General features: G+C 43.8%; 1 protein-coding gene across 4 annotated transcripts in view; it reads left to right on the top strand.

Moving 5' to 3' along the window:
- TBC1D8 (TBC1 domain family member 8) overlaps positions 1–21,610 on the top strand; it is a 438,780-nt gene that overhangs the window by 227,403 nt on the left and 189,767 nt on the right. For all 4 annotated transcript variants that reach the window (XM_029604799.1, XM_029604801.1, XM_029604802.1 and 1 more), the window contains 3 exons: positions 8,005–8,211; positions 9,631–9,780; positions 13,420–13,570. In XM_029604799.1, the coding sequence (XP_029460659.1) occupies positions 8,005–8,211; positions 9,631–9,780; positions 13,420–13,570 (508 nt within the window). The remainder of the gene's footprint in view (positions 1–8,004; positions 8,212–9,630; positions 9,781–13,419; positions 13,571–21,610) is intronic.

The following is a 21,610-nucleotide window of genomic DNA, read 5'->3' as shown; positions in this document are numbered from 1 at the left end:
TGTGTAAACTGTCTGAGAACCAGAGCATGTCAGGATTGTGGATGGCTTTGTGAATAAGGGTGAGGGTTTTGAATTGAATTCTGGCTGTGATGGGGAGCCAATGAAGTTGTTTGAGAATAGGTGTGATGTGTTCTTTTCTGCGGGAGCCTGTTAATACACGTGCAGCTGCATTTTGAAGCAGCTGAAGGGGAGCAAGGCTGTTCTTCAGGAGACCTAGGAGTAAAGCGTTTGAGTATTTTATTTTAGATAATATTAGGGCTTGTAGGGCTGTTCTAAAGTCATTGAAGTGCAGGATGGGTTTAAGTTTTTTGAGAGTGTAATTTGTAGTAACAGTCTTTGATGGTGGAGGAGATAAATTTCTGTAGGCTGAATTGGGGGTCAAGTGTGACACCTAGGTCTCTTGCAGTTTGGGAGAGGACTGGGGGGGAGAGGGGTCAGTTGGCTGAAAGGGTGGGTAAGGAATTGATTGATTGAGGTGAGATGATCATAAGTTCAGTTTTATTGGGATTTAGGGCTAGGTTGAGTTGAGTGAGGAGACAGTTGATGGATGAGAGGGCACTATCCCATCTTTTTAGGGCGTTGGAGATGGAGTCTGTGATGGGTATAAGAACCTGCACGTCGTCTGCGTAGACAAAGTGTGGGAGACTGAGTAGAGAGAAAGACTCCCGAGGAGCGATTGTCTTAGTTAGTGAGGAACCCCGAAGGGAAGTTGGAAGCGAGAGACCCCTGAGGAGTGGGTGTCTTGAGCTTCTTACTGGAGCGAGACCCTTAGCGTGAAAGCGGCGTCTAAGCATGCAGCTTAGAGCAGTAAGAGTAGCGAAGCGAAGTCTTTGCTAACTCAAAGTGGTAGTGGAGGTGGAGGCTAGATATACCCGGAGGTACTGATGTCAATGCGGTGGGGCCGCCCCCAAGTTTCCCGCCATGATGTGTATTTGAGCGTAGGAGATCTGTGCGCTCGCGACCTAGGAAGCCACAGGAGTGAGCATGGCAGATGGGGATGCCCATGCTGGTTTGGAAACGCCGAGGCCCTCGGCACCAGAGGCAGCCATCTTGTCCAAAGAGAGTGAAAGGGGAGAAAAAGAGGTAAGGCAGAGCAGTCGCAGCCGTCTGCGACCGACGGATGCAACACCTTCCTTCTCTCTTGGTCAACAGGTCTTCTGTATGCTTTTCCTCCTATTTCTCTAATCTCCAGAACAGTTCAGAAGTTCCTCCTGGACAAGGCTTGAATGATTCTCATAGCACCTGTCTGGCCACAACAACATTGGTTTTGCGTTTCTGGTACAATTTTCAGAGGACCGATAGATTTCCCTTGGTCGCGCTCCAGATTGCCTGACTCAGGACAGTGGCTGTCTTCTGCATCCTTTCCACACCACCCTCAACCTGACTGCCTGGATGTTGAACGCAAAATCTTGCAGCATCTAGCTCTTTCCCAAAGCATTCAACAGATCATCATTGCTGCCAGGAAACCTTCCCCCAGGAGAAATTATTCCTTCAAGTGGAAAAGATACGTCAAGTGGTGTCAGGAAAATTGAACCTCCCCATTTTCCTCAACATCGAATGAACTCCTGGCCTACCTGCTTCATCTCTCGCAATCCGGTTTAGCCTCTTCTTCCATCAGAGTTCACCTGAGTGCTTTTGCTGCCTACTATGACAGAGATCAAAATTCCTCTGTGGCATCCCATCATGGGAGACCTTCGTCCTCCAGTTCAGACACCACCAGTGCCTTGGGATCTGATCATAGTCCTCTCTAAGCTCATGAAGACTCCCTTCGATCCTCTTCACTCCGTCCTCTTGAAGTACCTCACTTGGAAGGTGGTTTTCTTAGTAGCAATCACATCAGCTTGTCGAGTAAGTGAACTTCAAGCCCTAGTACACTTCTCGCCCTATCTACAGTTTTACCATGACAAAGTGATGATCAGGACACACCCCAAATTCCTCCCAAAAGTGGTCTCAGCTTTTCACATCAATCAAGCTATTTCCCTGTCTACCTTTTTTTCCCAAGCCACATGGTAACAAGAGGGGAAGCATTGCTTCACACTTTGAACTGTAAAAGAGCTCTAGCTTATTACAAAGAATTCAACCTCACTGCCGCTCTTCACAGCTCTTCGTGTCTTTTAATCTAAATGCACTGGATGCAGCAGTCTCCAAGAGAATGATGTCCAATTGGATTACAGACTGCAATTGTTTCTGCTACGAATCTACCCACGCTCCGCTACAGGTTTCAGTCAAAGCACACCAAATGCGGGCTGCGGCTTCCGCCATCGCTCATCTCCGAGGTGTACTGAAAGAAGACATTTGCCAGATTGCTACCTGTCATCGATCCATACTTTTACCTCCCACTACTTCCTAGACTGGCTGACAGCCTCTGACAGCAGACTGGAACATACAGTGTTGCTGCAGGAGTGGAAGGGACAGACATGTCCACTGAGAAATCAGGGTAAAAAAAAAAAATATAAGGGGGACGTATGCCCTGTATTGGCACACTGTGGATCTATAAAGGCTAGAGGATGGGAAGGAAGAGAAGAGCATTAGGGGTGGCTTGCTGGAATGGTGGCTACTATCTGGTGATTACTACCCTTACTCAATAAGCCTTCACACGGTTAATGCAACCAACATTGCTCTCTGCTTCAACAAGGGGAAATGTGGAAAAAAGGATTTGCATTCAGACAACAACCAACAATGATTGAATTACACAGTCTGGGAAAACAAATAAGCGTGGGGGTAGCTTGCTTATTGCAGGGGGTTACTACCCTAAACCAATTAAGCCTGATACTTCACTTTGAATGCATATACAGCGTTGTTCTCTGCTTCAACGGCAGGGGGGAAAAGTGGAAAAGAGGATTTACCATATATTTCGCTCCATAAGACACACCTAACCATAAGACACACCTAGGATTCAGAGGGGGGAAATTAAAAAAAAAAAAAAATGGTGTGCTAAACCGGCTCTGTTCCCAGGCGTGTCTGCGTCTTAAGGAGCAAATTAAGGGAGTGCATAACATTTTTTTTGTCTCCGTTTCGTTTTCAGGTCTGGGAAGGGGGCCATTTCGGTCCACTCCCCAGATCAGAAAACATTTATCGTTCTCTTTCTGTGGGAAACCCCCCCCCCCCCCATCCCAACCCTTTAAATGGAATTAACTACAACCCCCCAGCCTCCTGACCCCCCCAAGACCTGCCAAAAGTCCCTGGTGGTCCAGCGGGGGCTGTCGGCTGCCAGTAATCAAAATGGTGCCGACAGCTCTTTGCCCTTACTATGTCACAGGGGCTGCAGCCAACTGCCCAAGTACAGGAGATCGCTCCCGGACCACCAGGGACTTTTGGCAGGTCTTGGGGGGTTCAGGAGGGTGAAGGGTTGTAGTTAGTTCTTTTTTTTTTTTTTTTTTAATATTTGCTCCATAAGACGCACAGACATTCCCCCCCCCCCCCCCACTTTTGGGGAAAAAAAATGCGTCTTAAGGAGCGAAAAATATGGTACATTCAGACAACAATCCAACAAGGCATTGATCTGTGCAGTCTGGGTAAACAAGCATCGGGGTAACTTGCTTAACCATTAAGCCTTATGATTCACCTTTGATGCAACTCCAACATTACTCTCTGCATCAATGGCAGGGGGAGGCAGGAAATTCTAATCAAACAGTTACCAACAAGGGCCCTGAACTTGGTGGTCGGTCAAACAGATAAGTATGGGAAAATAAGTGTGAGAGCTTGCTGAGCAGACTGAATGGGCCATTTGGTCTTTTTCTGCCTTTTTCTGTCATTTCTATGTATGTCTCTATGTAAGGATGATGTACTAAACCAGACCCTCATCCCTGTCCACCATTCAGATTTTTTCTTTTCTGGAGCTTGGGACTCTCAAACAGCATGGCTAATTCAGTCTGCTTATCGATGGAAAAATGGTATTTTCCGTAGATAGCAGGATGAATTAGCCATGCATACCTCCTCTCCTCCCTGGACATGTCTTGTCTACCCTTTCTATTCCTGTCATAGCCGTGTGCTCAGCTTAATTATACCACTGAGGAACTGATGACGTGTTACATGCAGGAAGAGCCACGCAGACGCAACACCATTCAAAGCTTTGCTTCCTGTAATAAAGTCCGCGAGAGCGCTGTCGATGATGTCATCCAAACAGCATGGCTAATTCATCCTGCTATCTACGGAAAATACCATTTACAGTAAGCAAACTTGCTTTTACCTGCACTCTGTTCCAGAGTTTACAGCCTTATCTGCACTCCGTTCCTGAGTTTCAGCCTAGTCTGCACACTGTTCCTGAAGTTCTAGTCTTATCTCCATACTACTCCAGTCAAAGCCCTGGTTCCAGCATTACCTGCCCTCCGCTCCGGTCCAAGCCTTGACTCCAATCTCACCTTCCCTCCAGCCTCATCCCCATCCTGCACCACTCTGGAGGTGATGTCCCCCACGCTCTGCCTAAACCAGAGTCCAACACCGAAATTTTCCCCAAACACCAATAAAATATTTCAAAATAGCAGGCATATCAAATAAAACCCATTAAAACTAGTAAGTGGAGGAGTAGCCTAGTGGTTAGAGCAGCGTTCTATGAACCAAGAGACCAGGGTTCAAGTCCCACTGTTGCTATTTGTGACCTTGGGCAAGTCACTTTACCCTCAAGTGCAAACTTAGATTGTAAGCCCTCTGGGAATAGGGAAATACCTCTAGTACCTGAATGTAATCTGTTTTGAAGTGCTGAAAAAAAAAGTGCAAAAAGCGGAATATGAAAATCTAAATAAAATAAAATCCCCCACTCTTGATACCTATGAACTTTTGATTCCAGTCACCCTGAGATTGTTGTGGATTAGTCAGGGGTGCAGGGGTGTGCACAAACTTTCTCCTCTCTCATATATACATACACTCTCACACACATTCATTCTCATACACACTGTCATATGCTCATTCACAAGCCTGCACTCCCACAGATGTTCACTAACTTGCACATTCACGTTTTATTTATTTATTTATTTATTTATTTATTTAAGGTTTTTATATACTGGCATTCAAGATAAAATCCCATCATGCTGGTTTACAATAAAACGATGGTGCATAAACAGAAAACACAAACAGGAACTGTGGTGCGGAAAAGAGCAGTTACAAAAAACAGGGATGCTTTAACTGGGAGCGGAAGGAAAAAGAAAAAGGTTATCTTTAGATGCTTGCAGATACACATTCTCTGATGCTCCCTGTCTCACGCGCTCATACGCACATGTTCACTAACTCACACATGCACAAATGCTCACTGATGCAGTCACGCTTATGCTCTCTTAGATAGTTACAGACATGCTCCTTCACACATGCAAGTTCTCAGATGCTCCCTGACTCCCATGCTCTCACACACATGGTAAGTCACATGCACACATACACGTTCTCTCAGATGCTCACAGACACACTCATTGACTCACATTTTCCCTCATACATACACACACACACACACACACACACACACACACACCTACCTGCTTTCAGGTGCTCCCTGACTTATACACATGCTGTGAGATTCTTGCACTCCCACACATGCTCCCTGACTTACACACGTGCTCTCTCTCACTCTTCTCCCCCTCCATAAACAAAAAATATATATTTTTACTTACATTGGTGGTCGGGGGGGGGGGGGATTCAGACATGGTGGCCCCAAAGAATAAGATGTGGGTGAGCTCCTGCTGCTCCTCCTGACCTGAATATGGTGTCCCTTGGCGTGGGAATTGGTGACAAGTGGCAACCTCTGTTTACAGGGGTTAAAAAAATAAGTAAATAGAAACCTGTGCAGTGGGTGGTGTTGGGAACCCTGGGAGGTGCTCGTGGCAATCCAGGCTCTGGGGAGATGGTTGGGGCTAAGCCAAGAGGACCAAGAGGCATAGGCCTGGCTCCCTGAGGAGGCTTCTGGAGGGCACAGAGCAGGTGAGTGCAATGGCTATAAACAGTTTAAAACTGCTTCAATGGGGTTCAAGCAGCATGGTAAGGAGGCTGTGGGCCACATTGGGACTGCTGCAGAAGCAGGTAACAGGCTTCTCATGGTCAGGCAGAGGCAGGTGAGGAGGATGGGCCAAAAGTGGCGGCTGTAAGCTGCATTTGCGCAGAACCCAGAGGAGCACATGACAGGCTCCCTGCGGAGCGATGGGGCTACAGTATTTCCTGCAGGAGCCAAGAAAGGCTTTCTATGGTGCAGAGAGGCTGCATTGGTGAAGAAGGCACCTGGAGAGGGGAAGAGCCAGACTGCACCATCACCACGGGTCTGCAGCGTGCCTTTAGTCAACACAGAGGTCACACACCCAAAAGCCAGCTAAGGGCACAACTAATGAAACCACCCCCCCGCCCCCCCCCCCCCCCCACCCGATCTAAGTTCCTCACTTGAAAAGTAGCATTTCTAGTTGCCATCACAACAGCTAGAAGTCTGTGAACTTGGCACCGGTTCGTTAATAGAAAGACTAGGGGGCACTCCATGAAGTTAGCATGTGGCACATTTAAAACTAATCGGAGAAAGTTCTTTTTCACTCAACACACAATTAAACTCTGGAATTTGTTGCCAGAGGATGTGGTTAGTGCAGTTAGCGTAGCTGTGTTTAAAAAAGGATTGGATAAGTTCTTGGAGGTGGTCCATTACCTGCTATTAATTAAGTTGACTTAGAAAATAGCCACTGCTATTACTAGCAACGGTAACATGGGGATAGACTTAGTTTTTGGGTACTTGCCAAGTTCTTATGGCCTGGATTGGCCTCTGTTGGAAACAGGATGCTGGGCTTGATGGACCCTTGGTCTGACCCAGTATGGCATGTTCTTATGTTCTTAGTATTTGCAGTTTTTACACAACAGAGTGGTGTACTATATGCACCCCAAGTTTCTGCCAAAAGTGGTGTCTGCTTTTTATGTGAATCATGCCATTGTGCTGCTCATCTTTTTTCCAAGACCTCATGCACATGAAGGGGAGAAGACCCTCCATTCATCGGACTGCAAAAGGGCCTTGGCATATTATCTTAAGGCAACTCAACCACATGATCAGGTTTCTCAACTTTTTGTCTTAGGATCCTAACAGACTAGGAATAGCAGTTGCCAGCAATTAGCTGGCAGATTGTATTGCACATTGCTATCCTCTGGCTGGCCTCCAGATCACAGACTCTGTCAAGGTTCATCAAGTAAGAGCCATGGCTACCTCAGTAGCTTATCTTAGAACTGTGCTCATCAGACATTTGCAAAGCTGTAACTTGGTAGTCAGTTCACACCTTCATGTCCCATTACCATTTGAACAATTATCAAGAAGTGCAATTGCTTTGGGCAAGCTGTTTTGCGCAGCCTGTTCATCCAGTAGTCCACTGTGCATGGGGTCTGGGGATGGGAAGGTGGGGGTGGTCTGGATTGTTTTTAATAACTGCTCTGCTGCAGTTCTCAGCTTAGAGCTCCCCACATGTCATAACTACTCAGCCCTGCTTGTCGATGGAGAAAGCAAATTTGCTTACCGTAAATGGGGTTCTCTTAAACAGCAGGATGAATTAGCCATGCTTAATACCTGTTCTCCTCCCTTTAAAGTTGAATACCTAGCTAAAGCTAAGCTCTACAATCAACTGAGAGACTCATGATGCACTGCCTATGTGGTATGTCCCACGCATGCTCTGTAGAATAAAAACTGTCTGAGCTAGGAGAGAAGGGTCTGTTTGGTGCTGTTAGATGATATCACCCATGTGTCATGGCTAATTCATCCTACTATCTATAGAGAATCCCGTTTACAGTAAGCAAACGTGCTTTCTGGGGAGTGTTTCATGGACATGGTTGGAAACCATATACTGTATATGGGGCCACACAGAGTTCTTTGAAAGTTATTCTCATTGTTTGTGGGAAACCTGTGTTTGAAAATCAGCTATGTTTGTGTGTGCTGAAATGTACAAATGTATATTGCCTATTGAAAATGTATTCTAAATTGCCAAGTAGCTTTCCAAATTCTGTTTGCTTTTTAACTCCATCCATTTTTGTTTCTGCATTTTTCTCTATTTAAAAATCTTTTTAAAGGTAATCAGTGTGGAGAAGATGGAGGACACCAGCCACCTTCCAAATCCTATTATTATTAGCATAAGACACAAGATGGCCTTTCAGTTCATTGAGCTAAAAGATCGAGATAATTTGGTGGAGAATCTGCTCATGAGATTAAAGCAAATCAATGCCAGCAACCCACTTCATCATTTGGCTAATATGGAACATGATGAAGACTGCAGAGAAGTAATGGTTATCCTTACTGTTTTGTGCATCATGTGAAATTGTGTTCTTTACTCCTGAACAACCTATGTTTCCCTTGATTCTAGAAAGCTCAATGGGCCTATCTAGGATAGGATTAGTGATATCTACAAAGTCCATGTTTAATGTGGGTTGTTAGTAATCAGGATATACTTTTCTTTATTAGATATTTTCCTAATGCAATGCTCCTATTATTTCCAGTTTCTCTCCAATATGTTTGGGATCTGATGTTTGGATTACCATTGCAATGTAATTTTTCTTTGGATTTCTTTTTCTTATATATTCAGGGCCAAAATTGAAAGATAGCCATTTAAGTAACTTAGGCCTGGATTCTCTAAGGTCACAGACCTTAGAGAATCCGGCGGTAATGGGGGGGTGAAGCTGGGGGCGGTCCTGCGATAGCCGGCAGCGATCACACCTCTGCGGTGCGATCACTGCTGGCTTTCACGCCGAATAACTACACCATAAAAGACATAGTTATTCGGCGCGAAACTGGCGGTGATAAGGAATCTTATCTTTCGCCGCCAGCGATGTGTCTGTAGCGTCGGCCCTGATGCCGCCCCAACTCCTTCTCTTCCGGGGCCGACTCCGCCTCGAGCTAGCTATCGCATGCGAAAAGGGACTTTTTGCATGCGATAGCATTAGAGAATAACCCCCTTAGCCAGTTATGACATCCGGCTAAGTTACATGGGATATTCAGTAACATGGTTATACCGCTGAATATCTCTAGTCAAGCCTCTACTTAGCCGGATAAGTTATATCCGGCTAAGTTAAACCTACTTTTTGGCAGGTGTAACTTACCCACATAACTTATCCGGCTGAGGCTAAATATCACTACTTAGCTGGATAAGTTATCTGGCTAAGTAGAGCCACCTAGATCCACCCATTATCAAGCCAGCTAAGAGATGGCGAGATAAGTGACATCTAGCAATCTAGTGGTCACTGACCATTTTGTGGTATATAAAAACTTTTTAAATAAATAAAATACAAAATTCTACTTACCTGGCTATCGAGTGCTGAATGTGCCCACAATATTTGCACTAATAACCCTTGTTTATAAGTACAAGATATGCTTGTTAAATGTTTTTTTTGTTAGTCATTTTATTAAAATAGAACAGAATTAACAATCTACTGTAAGTTGTATATTAATATTTGCCATAAGCAATGATTCTTGAGCATCTATAAAATATTTAGATCACACATATGAATTTGGATCAAGATACTGTACATTGACTTAGGGTAAACATACAGTGGCTCTTTTTCAAAGAGTATCCCTTTTTCTTTGTCTATAACAAAACAGAAATTATAGAGGACTCTGGCTGTGTTTCTGTGTTCAATTAGTAGTTGATGACCCTCATTTTTGTATATTAGTTTGCTAATAAAACCACAATATATGTCTTTCAGAATTCCCCCTTGTTCAGTAGAAAAGTGATTGGAGATTTTGCAATGGTGACTTCAGTTGATGATAAGAGTACGAAGGAAAGCGCTCTGAATGCAGAAGCTTTAATGACTGCCTTTCATCAAACAGGAAATGAAAATCATGATTCCAGAATGGTATGCAGCTCAAATTATCTGCTTTTTTTCTGGCAAGCACAGAGTACAGTTGTATAATGACTTTCTTTCTAGTGATGCAAGACCTTTTATTATAAATGGCCACGGTTTCCCATACACTTATTTGTTGTTCATAGTTTTTTATATTCTTGTCTGTATAGTAGTATCAGGCAGGTTTAATCACTACATTAATTTCTATAGGAGTTTGCATTCCATCCCATTTCTCTCCAGTGTTTCATGATGGTAATAAATAATAATCAATCTGTCCACTTCTGACCGGCTTGCTGTATTGTGTTTTATGTGGATGATGTTCTTTTGGTGGACATCAGTTTTCATAGTAATTGTAAATAAAATCTGCTTAGCATGATTTACCATACAAAGTATGTGTGTTGGGAGAGGGGAAGCTATTGATCAAGAAATAATTAGTTTCTCGGATGTTTCAAGTAGTGCTGTCCTTATACATAACTGGTTTAAAATGTTGTTAAAAATTAATTTGTTAAATTTGATAAAGCTCTTAAATCTCTTTTCAAAATAGTACATGGTCACATATCTTCTCATAAAGCCTCTCGGTACTGGATAGACCTGAAAGGGGGGTAAATGAAGACACATCAGCAGTGTTTAGCTGAAAGAAAAGGAGATGTGCTTTGATATCTGAATTCAGACCCAGTTCATCAAAGTTTTTGCTTCAAACAAGAGTTTAATCAAATATTCAAAAAAACTGAAAGTTCACAAGCTGAAATTTCAAATAGTCTTCGGTCCCCCAACATGGAACTGTGTTTTGCACAAAGCTGCTTCAGGGGGAGGGATTTATCTGTCAAACAGCAAAAATGTTGCCTAAGCAAGAACTCACGAAAATACTGGACACTGGTTAAAAGAACAGCAGTAATACAGGTAGCTTACTCTTTACAATATAATAGCCTTTTCCTATTTACAAGAGCAGATAGTAAGGCTCTAAACAGCTGAGCGATAGGAAGGCATACAAGTAACTTCGTTTTGGTGCCATGAAAAGCCAATCTGAGGATACACATACCAGAATTCAGAGAAAACGGTATGTAAAGGAAACAATGTTTAAAACAGATATATCATTGTTACAATCAAAAGAAATCAGAATAATAAACCTGATTGTCTATTGATCTGTTTGAAATGAGGTGGAAAAGGGAAAACACGAGAGGGGTAGAAGGGGGGAGAGGGAAGGGGACGGGGGAGAAGGTGGGAAAAGGTAAAGAATAAATGCCTGAAGCAGCTATCTTATAGGAAAACAGTCAAATCCATTTCTTGGTTTAGGCCACAAGGGTGAAGTGTCTGTAGGGTATATATCTAGCACTGTTCGTGATGGGGGAACAAAAATCTTGATAAATCACCACCACAGGAAAAAGGCTTGCAAAGTTCAATAGTGAAAAACTGAAGATCAGAAATCGTGTGTGAAAGAGAGAACCAATATAGTACCAGGGGTGTTTCCTGACATTGTTGGCATATACAACTACAATGTTTGAAGATCTGTGTCTTCAGCGTGTCTGTGTTTTTTGCTACATATAACTTGGGACAAGGGCACGTAATGACATTAATGAGTCAACTAGAATTATAGGTTGAGGAAAAACACTCAAGGACAGAAATAGCTCATTCACCTTACAGTGCCCCGCAGAGGGCATGGCTTGAGTAGATTAATGGATGTTGTATAGGTGGACGGTATTCAGAGAAGACTAAAATGTCTCTGAGAGTGCATTCCCATCGAATTGCAAAACGTGGGGTTTCTTTGAAAATTCCATGGCGGAGGAGACAAGGACCGTGGTGGCGGATTATCGCACATATGTGTCAAGAAAGGAAGGATACAACAGCTGAAACAGCACTGCATACATAACCCTACAGACATTTTACCCTTCTGTCCTAAACCAAGAAATGAATTGAGACTGTTTTCCTACGAGATAGCTGCTCTAGGCATTTATTTTTTACTTTTTCCTCTCCCCTCCCCCCTCATGTTCTCCCTTTTCCACCTTATTTCAAACGGAGGTCAAGAGACAATCAAGTTTATTCTTCAGGTTTTTTTTTGATTATAACAATGATGTATCTGTTTCAAACGTTTCTTTTCATACTGTTTCTCTATATTCTGGTATGTGTATACTCAGATTGGCTCCTATTGGTCATGATTTTTCGTGGCACCAAATTGAAGGCATTTGTATGTGTTCCTGTTGCTCAGCTGATTAGAGCCTTGCTGTCTGCTCTTGTAAATAGGAAAAGGCTGTTGTACTGTAAAGGGTAACGTGCCTGTATTACTGCTATTCTTTCAACCAGTGTCTAGTACTTTCATGAGTCCTTGCTTAGGTAACATTTTTGCTGTTTATTTGACAGATGTAAGCCTTCCCCATTGCAACTTTGTGCTAAACACAGTTTCATGTCTAGAGATTGAAGACTACTTGAAATTTCAGCTTGTGAACAGTATTTTTTGAAGTATGTTTGATGAAACTCTTGTGAGATGCAAAATCTTTGATGAACTGTGTCTGGATTCAGATATTGAAGCACACATCTTCTCAAACATGAAAACAATAGTTCAGCACACAGTTTGGGAGAAAAATAGGCACCAGAAGGTAAAAATACAACATAATACAGTAAGAGGTAGATCTTCAAAAGATACACGAGCGCGTACGTTTGTTCGCGCAGCAGGCGCGAACAAAAGTACGCTAGATTTTATAAGATACGCGCGTATCTTATAAAATCCAGGGTCGGCGCGCGCAAGGCTGCGCAAAATTGGCAGCCTGCGCGCGCCGAGACGTGCAGCCTGCCTCTGTTCCCTCCGAGGCCGCTCCGATTTCGGAGCGGCCTCGGAGAGAACTTTCCTTCGCCCACCCCCCCCCCCGGCCCTATCTAAACCCCCCCTTACCTTTGTCGGCAAAGTTACGCCTGTCGGCCTGCAGCCCCGCTCTGTCGTCCGGTCCGGAGGCCTCGACCACGCCCCCAGGCCCACCCCTGAAACGCCACGGCACGCCCCCGAAATGCTGCGTCATTTCGGGAACGCCCCGGACATGCCCCCTCCCGCCCCTTATCGAAAGCCTCGGGACTTACGCGCGTCCCGGGGCTTTACGCGCGCTGGCGGCCTACGCAAAATAGGCGCGCCGGCGCGTGAGGGCCCTGCGCGCGTAAATCCTTCCGGATTTACGCGCGCAGGTCTTTTAAAATCCGCCCCTAAGTGTAATTGGGAAGAAAATCAAATTAATTTCCATAAAAACTGTCACACTGCATTAGATCAAAGGCTGTCTAACCCAGCGTCCTGTTTCCAAGATTGACATATGGTGGTTATGAGTGGAAATGTAGTAGGAAAAGGGATAGGTTAGAGTGTTCTGTAGCCTCTCAGTTTCCAGCAGTCATGAGGTTAGGGATGCCCTGAACTTGGGTTGTATTTAATAGCCTCTGACTAACCTATGTTCCTTAAACTTGCCTAATCCCTTTTTGAATCTATTTTTGGCCTCCATAATGCCCTGTCTTAATAAGTTCCAAAAATTAACCGAATGTGGAATAGGTTTAATAAAAATTTTGGAACTCTCTCCCCAAAACAGGGTTAGTAAATATTTAGGCTCAAAATTAGAACAGGGATAAAATATCCCTGCATAGTACAAATGAAGCAGTGAGTGGTTTCTTTTTCATTTACAGCCCAGAGAACAAATTAAAGAACACCTGTGGAATGACCATTTCGTTGAATATGGGAGAACTGTTTGTATGTTTCGCACGGAAAAGATCAGAAAGCTTGTTGCTATGGGAATTCCAGAATCATTACGAGGAGAACTGTGGCTTATCTTTTCAGGTGATTACTTTTTGGCTTAAATGTTTGTGAATTTCATGTTTGTATAAAGAAACTCTTCTATATATAAATAATGCGATATTTAAAAAATACACATGCTTCTAGTAGTATTGTGTTTTGATTACAAATTGTATTTGTAGCTTTCCCTTCTCTGGTGGTACTTAGGCAAGAGTGTCCATATGGCACTGTGAGCGGTCTGTCTGGCCAGAGAATAGATAAAGACTGCTTGTCTTTCATCAAACTTTTATTAGTAAACAGAAAATAGCTCTGCTTATTTTAGCAGTTCTTTAAACCAAGACAATATCAAAATTGTTTTGTAACTTCACAGTCTGGGCCTTTCCTAGGTTCCTTCTCTTCCTGGGGCCACTTCTTCTCTCCTGTGCCTGGGTAATTACACTCCTTTCCTAGGGACCTCTATGCAGAACCAGAATTCCCTGCTGTATAGGGTTTAAGGTGGACAGGGCCAGATCTCTGGAGCCAGTCCTTAGGTTGCTCTGGTGTTTTATCCTGTATACCTTTTCAGATACCCTTCCCCTCAGCTCAAACCTCTTAGGTTGAGCTCCTGCCCTTACTAGGGGTATATTTCTTAAAAAACAAAAAACATGTTTCTATTTTCCTTCCCCATCCTTTGCTGGGGTTGTCTATCCTTCTTGGGTTTCCCCTTCCCCATCCAACCTGGGGAATCAGCTAAGGGTTCATGGGGTATCCTCTGTTCTTCTACATTGTCTTCTTTAGCATTGATTAACCCAGCGATAAGCTGGGTCCACAGAGTCTTAAAGTGGGGATAATCACCCCAGAACCACTGGGTAAGGGAACTCGGGAAGCCCTACTGCCTCTACTCTGACATGCCTTGCCGTAATCGTCAGTACCAACAGACAGGTGGGGTATTGTTGCTGATTCCTATGTGTATAAACAAGTATTGCCGCTTTCTCATAGTTGACATATAGCCTCTGAGCTAATTCCTTCCTAATGAGTGTCTTGCCGCACTCTGAATCTATCAAAGCTCGCATAGGACAATCATCCACGTCAAATCCCTAATGTAGACCATCCATCAAGTTACAGCTTTGCATCTTCGTAAAAGTATATGCCCCCTTACACTCCCTTTTATCATCTTCAAGTTGGGGGCAGTCCTTGACACCATGTTTTTTCATTCCACAATGGGAGCATGCCTGCAGGACTTGCTTCATCTTGACTTCCACAGTACTCACAAAGGGTTTGTTGTTCCCTTCCTTCGTTCAGCTGCGCTTCCCTTTGACAGGCTTCAGTAGCTTATGCTCCCTTTCTAGATCTTTGAGCCAGGGGCATTCCTTAACACAATGCTTTTTCACTGGGCAATGGACACACTCCTGCAGGATTTGTTCTACTTTGACTTTCATTTTGCTTACAAAAGGGTTCAAAGAGCTAAGAAACTCATTGACTATTTATATGCAGACACTAATTATAATCAAACAAGGCAGAGGTATGGATACCTATCCTTCATTACCATAGAAACATAGAAACATAGAAACATAGAAATGACGGCAGAAGAAGACCGAATGGCCCATCCAGTCTGCCCAGCAAGCCTCACACATTTTTTCTCTCATTCTTATCTGTTACTCTTAGCTCCTTGTTCTATTCCCCTTCCACCCCCACCATTAATGTAGAGAGCAGTGATGGAGCTGCATGCAAGTGAAATATCTAGCTTGATTAGTTAGGGGTAGTAGGGGCAGTAACCGCCGCGATAAGCAAGCTACACCCATGCTTATTTGTTTTACCTAGACTATGTTGTACAGCTCTTGTTGGTTTTTTTTTTTCTTCTCCCCTGCTGTAGAAGCAGAGAGCCATGCTGGATATGCATTGAAAGTGAAGTATCAGGCACATTTGGTTTGGGGTAGTAACCGCCGTAACAAGCCAGCTACTCCTCGCTTTGTGATTGCGAATCCTTTTTTTCTTCACCCCTGTCGTTGAAGCTATGCAGGATATGCGTGAAGCATCAGTTTTTTGTTTTTGTTTTTTTTTTCTCCCTGCCGTTGTTTGTTGTTTGTTTATTTTTTTTTTTTTCCCCTGCCGTTGAAGCAGAGAGCTATTCTGGAAATGCGTGATGTATCAGTCTTTCTCCCATGCCGATGCAGCAGAGAATGCATGGAAAGTGAAGTATCAGGCACATTTGGTTTGGGGTAGTATCCGCCGTAACAAGCCAGCTACTCCCCGCGTTTTGAGTGCGAACCCTTTTTCTTCTCCCTTGCCGTTGTAGCAGAGAGCTCTGCTGGATGTGTGAAGTATTACCATTACCATTACCCAACTGCTAGGCCTTTCACTATTTACGTTAACACTATTCAATGCACAATCCCTAACTAAGAAATCAGTAATACTAAACGACTATCTCATCGATGTGAAACCGGATATATGCGCAATTACTGAGACATGGCTCAAACCTTCAGACACTGCAATAATTAACCAATTACCCACAGAGACATACAACTTCTTCCCCATCCCACGTCAGGGAAAAAAAAAGGAGGAGGAATCCTCCTAGCTACAAAAAAGGACCTCAGATTCACTCAACACTCCTCCTACACCGACTCGAAACTCGAATTTGGCTTCTTCTCCTCAGACAAACTCCAAATTTTACTTCTCTACGCTCCTCCAGGCTTACTGGAAACAGACGCCTCTCCTCTGGTCGAATTAACTACTTCCCTTATCAATCTAGATGCCCCAGCTATAATCGTAGGTGACTTCAACCTGCACGTCGACAACTCCATATTATCACCTAACTGCGAAGCCTTACTCACAGCATACTCCGCTTTAGGTTTCACTCAACTAGTTAACGAACCCACACACAAAGCCGGACACACGTTAGACCTTATCTTCGTCAATACAGCAATCAAACTGGTCCAGCACCCCACCTGCACGAAGGTACCATGGTCAGATCACTCCCTCATAACTTCCTCATTTTCAATAAAGATACCAGTCCATCTCACATACCCTCACATTGCTTCACTTACAGGAAAACATGCACCACAGAAGATCTTAGCAATCACTTATCATCACATCTCACCCAAGTAGACTTCACCAATCCGAATTCAGCGCTTCGATCTTGGAACACCATCACGGAATCGATAGCAAACAAGCTATGCCCTCTAACAACAAAAAAACCTCACCCCAACTCCTCCAAAAGGCAACCATGGTTTACCCTAGAACTAAGAAAGCTTAAACTACTGCTAAGACAAAATGAGGCTAAATGGCGCAAAAACCCATGCACCATCACTCTATCTACCTATAAATTAACTCTTCACCAATACAAATCCAATACATTAAGATCCAAGAGGAACTACTACGCATCCAAGATCCACCACCTAATCTTCGACGCTAAAGCCCTCTTTAGCTACGTCTCTAACCTCACTCAAATAAACCCATCAGAAATCGCTCTAAACCAAGCCAAATCTAAAGCGGAAGAACTAGCGCTATTTTTCAACAACAAAATCAGCAAACTTCTAACTCAACTGCCCCCTAACACCGCTTCTACTTCAACACCACATCAGACCGCCTTCAAAAATTCCCGCTTAGAAGAACTGGAACTCACTTCTTCCATTGAGATCCAAGGTATACTACGGAAAATGAAACCATCTTCTCACCCTTCGGACCACATCCCCTCGAAATTGCTTCTATCAATTCCTGACTCCATCTCCAAATCCCTGTCAGACATCATAAATTGCTCATTAACGCAAGGATCTTACCCAGATGACCTAAAATTGGCCTCTCTCAAACCTCTACTCAAGAAACCTAATCTAGATCCTAATGACCCAAACAACTACCGTCCGATCGCCAACCTCCCCTTCATAGCCAAGATTATGGAGAAATTGGTGAAAACCCGACTCTCAAACTACATTGAAGAAAACAACCTCCTTTTCCCATCACAATACGGTTTCCGCAAAACACTAAGCACGGAGTCCCTCCTCATTTCCTTAACAGATCACCTCATCCTGGGCCTCGATAAAGGTCAAGCCTTCTTACTGATCCTACTGGACCTTTCTTCAGCCTTTGACACCGTTAATCATTCATTACTCATTAACCAGTTAGCCTCCATAGGTATCTCAGGCACAGCTCTATCTTGGTTCATATCATTTCTCAGCAATAGAGGATACAAGGTCAAGATACAGAACAAAGAATCCTCTCAACACCCGTCGTCAGTAGGAGTCCCACAGGGGTCCTCCCTGTCTCCTACTTTATTTAACATTTACCTTATACCGTTATGCCAACTTCTCACCGACCTCAACCTCAAACACTTCCTTTATGAGGACGATATCCAGGTCCTGATACCCATTAAGGATTCCTTCGCAAAAACTCTAGCTTACTGGGATAAATGCCTTCAAAAAATTAAACTCCTCCTCACCAGCCTAAACCTGGTATTAAATTCCGGCAAAACTGAACTCCTGCTCATCGCCTCAGAAAACAGCACCATCACCTCTGCACAACAAGCCACGCCAACAATCACACAAGTGAGAGACCTAGGAGTCTTAATTGATAATCGCCTGAATTTCAAAGCCACTATTAACAAAACCACCAAAGACTGTTTCTACCAACTACAAGTGCTGAAAAGAATTAGACCACTTTTCCATGCCCAAGATTTCAGAACCATCCTACAAGCAATCATTTTTTCAAAATTAGACTATTGTAACACCATCCTACTTGGCCTGCCCGCTTCATACACCAAACCGCTTCAGATGGTGCAAAATGCAGCTGCACGAATTCTGACAAATACCAGGAGAAGGGACCACATAACCCCCATTCTAAAGAGCCTCCATTGGCTACCTATACACTTTAGAATAATATACAAGGCCATGCTTACCACATACAAAACATCAACCAACTGGCTCCCATTGACCTACAGATCCCTCTCCGACTACACAATTCATCAAGACCGACAAGAGATGCATACAGGGGATCGCTACAGGTACCACCGTCCAAATCCACCATCTCAAACTGTGTGTGTCAACTTGTGTGTATTATTAGCCCAAACATTCAAGGGTATGCAAACTTTTGAACAGGACCATTTTATTATTTCCTTTACTGTTATGGTTTGTTTAATGGTTGTGCTATTCTGTGATGCATAATAGTTTACTTTGAAACATATTAAAAATAACAGACGTGTTTTGTCTGATAACTCATGTTTTCTTAAAATGCTACACATCTTACAAATTCTGCCAGGGGTATGTAAACATGATCACAACTGTAGCAGTACCCAGGGCTTAAAAAAAAATCATGCATAGAATGGGAAGAAACCCTTTTGAAAGTAGAACTTTTAGTGATCAACCAAAGGATAGCCATGGAATTAACTCTGGAAACTGCTTTCTGATTTCTTAATTTTTGCAGTGCATTGTCAATCTGATAATGTTTGAAGAATAGGAAATATACTAGAAACTAAGTTTGTTGATTCTCTGATGAAAGACTTGCAAAATCTTGTAAAAAATGGGTCTTTGTGTGGACAAATAATGAACTTAAATTGAGTGATTAGGCTATCGTTATAGCCTGTACATTTTTTTTAAATTTGATCAACATGAACATAAGAACATGGAATACTGGGTCAGACCAAGGGTCCATCAAGCTCAGCATTCTGTTTCCAACAGTGGCCAATCCAGGCCATAAGAACCGGGCAAGTACCCAAAAACTAAGGGGCAGATTTTAAAAAACTACATCCGCGCGTACTTTTGTTCGCGCGACCAGCGCAAGCAAAAGTACGCCGGATTTTAATAGATATGCGCGGCCTCGGAGGGAACTTTCCTTCCATCCCCCCGCACCATCCCCCCCCCTTCCCCTACCTAACCCACCCCCCCAGCCCTATCTAAACCCCCCCCACCTTTGTTTGAAAAGTTACGCTTTCCAGGCCCGGCCGCCGGCCTGCGATTCCCCGGCCTGGGAGCAGTTTCGGAGGCCTCAGCCACACCCCCGAAACGTCCCCGGGCCGGAACCACGCCTGCGGCCCCGCCCCTGGATGACACGCTGCCGCGACACGCGTCCCCGACACGCCCCCCCAGGAAAGCTCCAGGACTTACGCGCGTCCCGGGGCTTGCTCGGCGCGCGCAGGGGGAGCTTGGGGCAGGTTTTTGGGGGTACGCGCGTATCCCTTTGAAAATCTGCTCCTAAGTCTCTTCCATGCTGCTGTTGCTAGTAATAGCAGTTGTTATTTTCTAAGTCAACTTAATTAATAGCAGGTAATGGATTTCTCCAAGAACTTATCCAATTCTTTTTTAAACACAGCTACACTAACAGCACTAACCACATCCTCTGACTACAAATTCGAGAGTTTAATTGTGCGTTGAGTGAAAAAGAACTTTCTCCGATTACTTTTAAATGTGCCATATGCTAACTTCATGGAGTGTCCCCTAGACTTTCTATTATCCGAAAGAGTAAATAATCGATTCACATTTACCCATTCTAGCCCTCTCGTGATTTTAAACACCTCTATCATGTTTCCCCCCCCCTCAGCCGTCTCTTCTCCAAGCTGAAAAGTCCTAACCTCTTTAGTCTTTCCTCATAGGGGAGCTGTTCCATCCCCTTTATCATTTTGGTCGCCCTTTTCTGTACCTTCTCCATTGCAACTATATCTTTTTTGAGATGCAGCGACCTAAATTGTACACAGTATTCAAGGTGCGGTCTCACCATGGAGCGATACAGAGATATTATGACATTTTCCATTTTATTCACCACTCCCTTTCTAATAATTCCCAGCATTCTGTTTTCTTTTTTGACTACCGCAGCACACTAAACCAATGATTTCAATGTGTTATCCACTATGACGTCTAGATCTCTTTCTTGGGTGGTAGCTCCTAATATGGAACCTAACATTGTGTAACTATAGCATGGGTTATTTTTCCCTATATGCATCACCTTGCACTTATCCACATTAAATTTCATCTGCCATTTGGATGCCCAATTTTCCAGTCTGACAAAGTCTTCCTGCAATTTATCTCAAGCTGCTTGTGATTTAACTACTCTGAACAATTTTGTATCATCTGCAAATTTGATTACCTCACTCGTATTTCTTTCCAGATCATTTATAAATATATTGAAAAGTATGGATTCCTGAGGCACTCCACTGTTCTCTCCCTTCCACTGAGAAAATTGTCCATTTAATCGTACTCTGTTTCCTGTCTTTTAGCCAGTTTGTAATCCACGAAAGAAAATCGCCACCTATCCCATGACTTCTTACTTTTCCTAGAAGCCTCTCATGAGGAACTTTGTCAAATGCCTTCTGAAAATCCAAATATATTACATCTACCAGTTCATCTTTTTCTAACAGGACAAGCAGGATGGTAGTCCTCACATGTGGATGACATCATCTGATGGAGCCAATCACGGAATATTTTTGTCAAAGTTTCTAGAACTTTGCCTGGCAACTACTGGGCATACCCAGCATGGCAATAACCCTGCACCCAGCAGGGGTCTTCCTTCAGTCTCTTTTTTTTTGCTCAGCTAGAGCGGAGTTTTGGAGCTCTTCACAGTTCCTGACTAGAAAGTTTTCCTCAGGAAATTGTCAAACTTGTAAAAGTTTATACCCCTTGGGGGTCTCCCTTTTTCGCCGTCGAATACTGGGTCGTACGGTAAGTTTACCACTGTTTTTCGGTCTGCTCCTGGCAGGGATATCTGTAGGCTTTGTCGGTGCTGACCACGGCCAACATTTTTCGACGGCCACGATGGCGACGGGTTTTTGTCGGTGCTCTGACTGTCCGAGGACTATGTCAATCACAGACCCTCATTTAGTCTGTGTTTTATGCCTCGGACCATCGCACGACGTGGAGACATGTACCGATTTTGCCCAAATGACCCCAAAGGTCCGTAAGGCATGGTTGGAAAAGATGGCACTTTTATTCCATCACCACAGGTATCATCGAAGTCGCTCCGAGGCCGAAGACACCCGATGCTGTCCCAGTCCTCGACGTCTACATCATTGATGCTGGAATTGGGTAGAGCGGACCGTCAAGAGAAGCACCGACATAAACATCGGAGGCCGCTGCCCTCCGCTTCCGTGACGTCAGTGGAACTATCGACGGAACTGCCGATGAAAAA

This window comes from Rhinatrema bivittatum, chromosome 5 (genome assembly GCF_901001135.1).
Source record: "Rhinatrema bivittatum chromosome 5, aRhiBiv1.1, whole genome shotgun sequence".
In the NCBI taxonomy this organism is placed as follows: domain Eukaryota; kingdom Metazoa; phylum Chordata; class Amphibia; order Gymnophiona; family Rhinatrematidae; genus Rhinatrema; species Rhinatrema bivittatum.
Note: the sequence above shows the minus strand (reverse complement) of the source record. Positions and strands in the feature narration are given on the sequence as shown.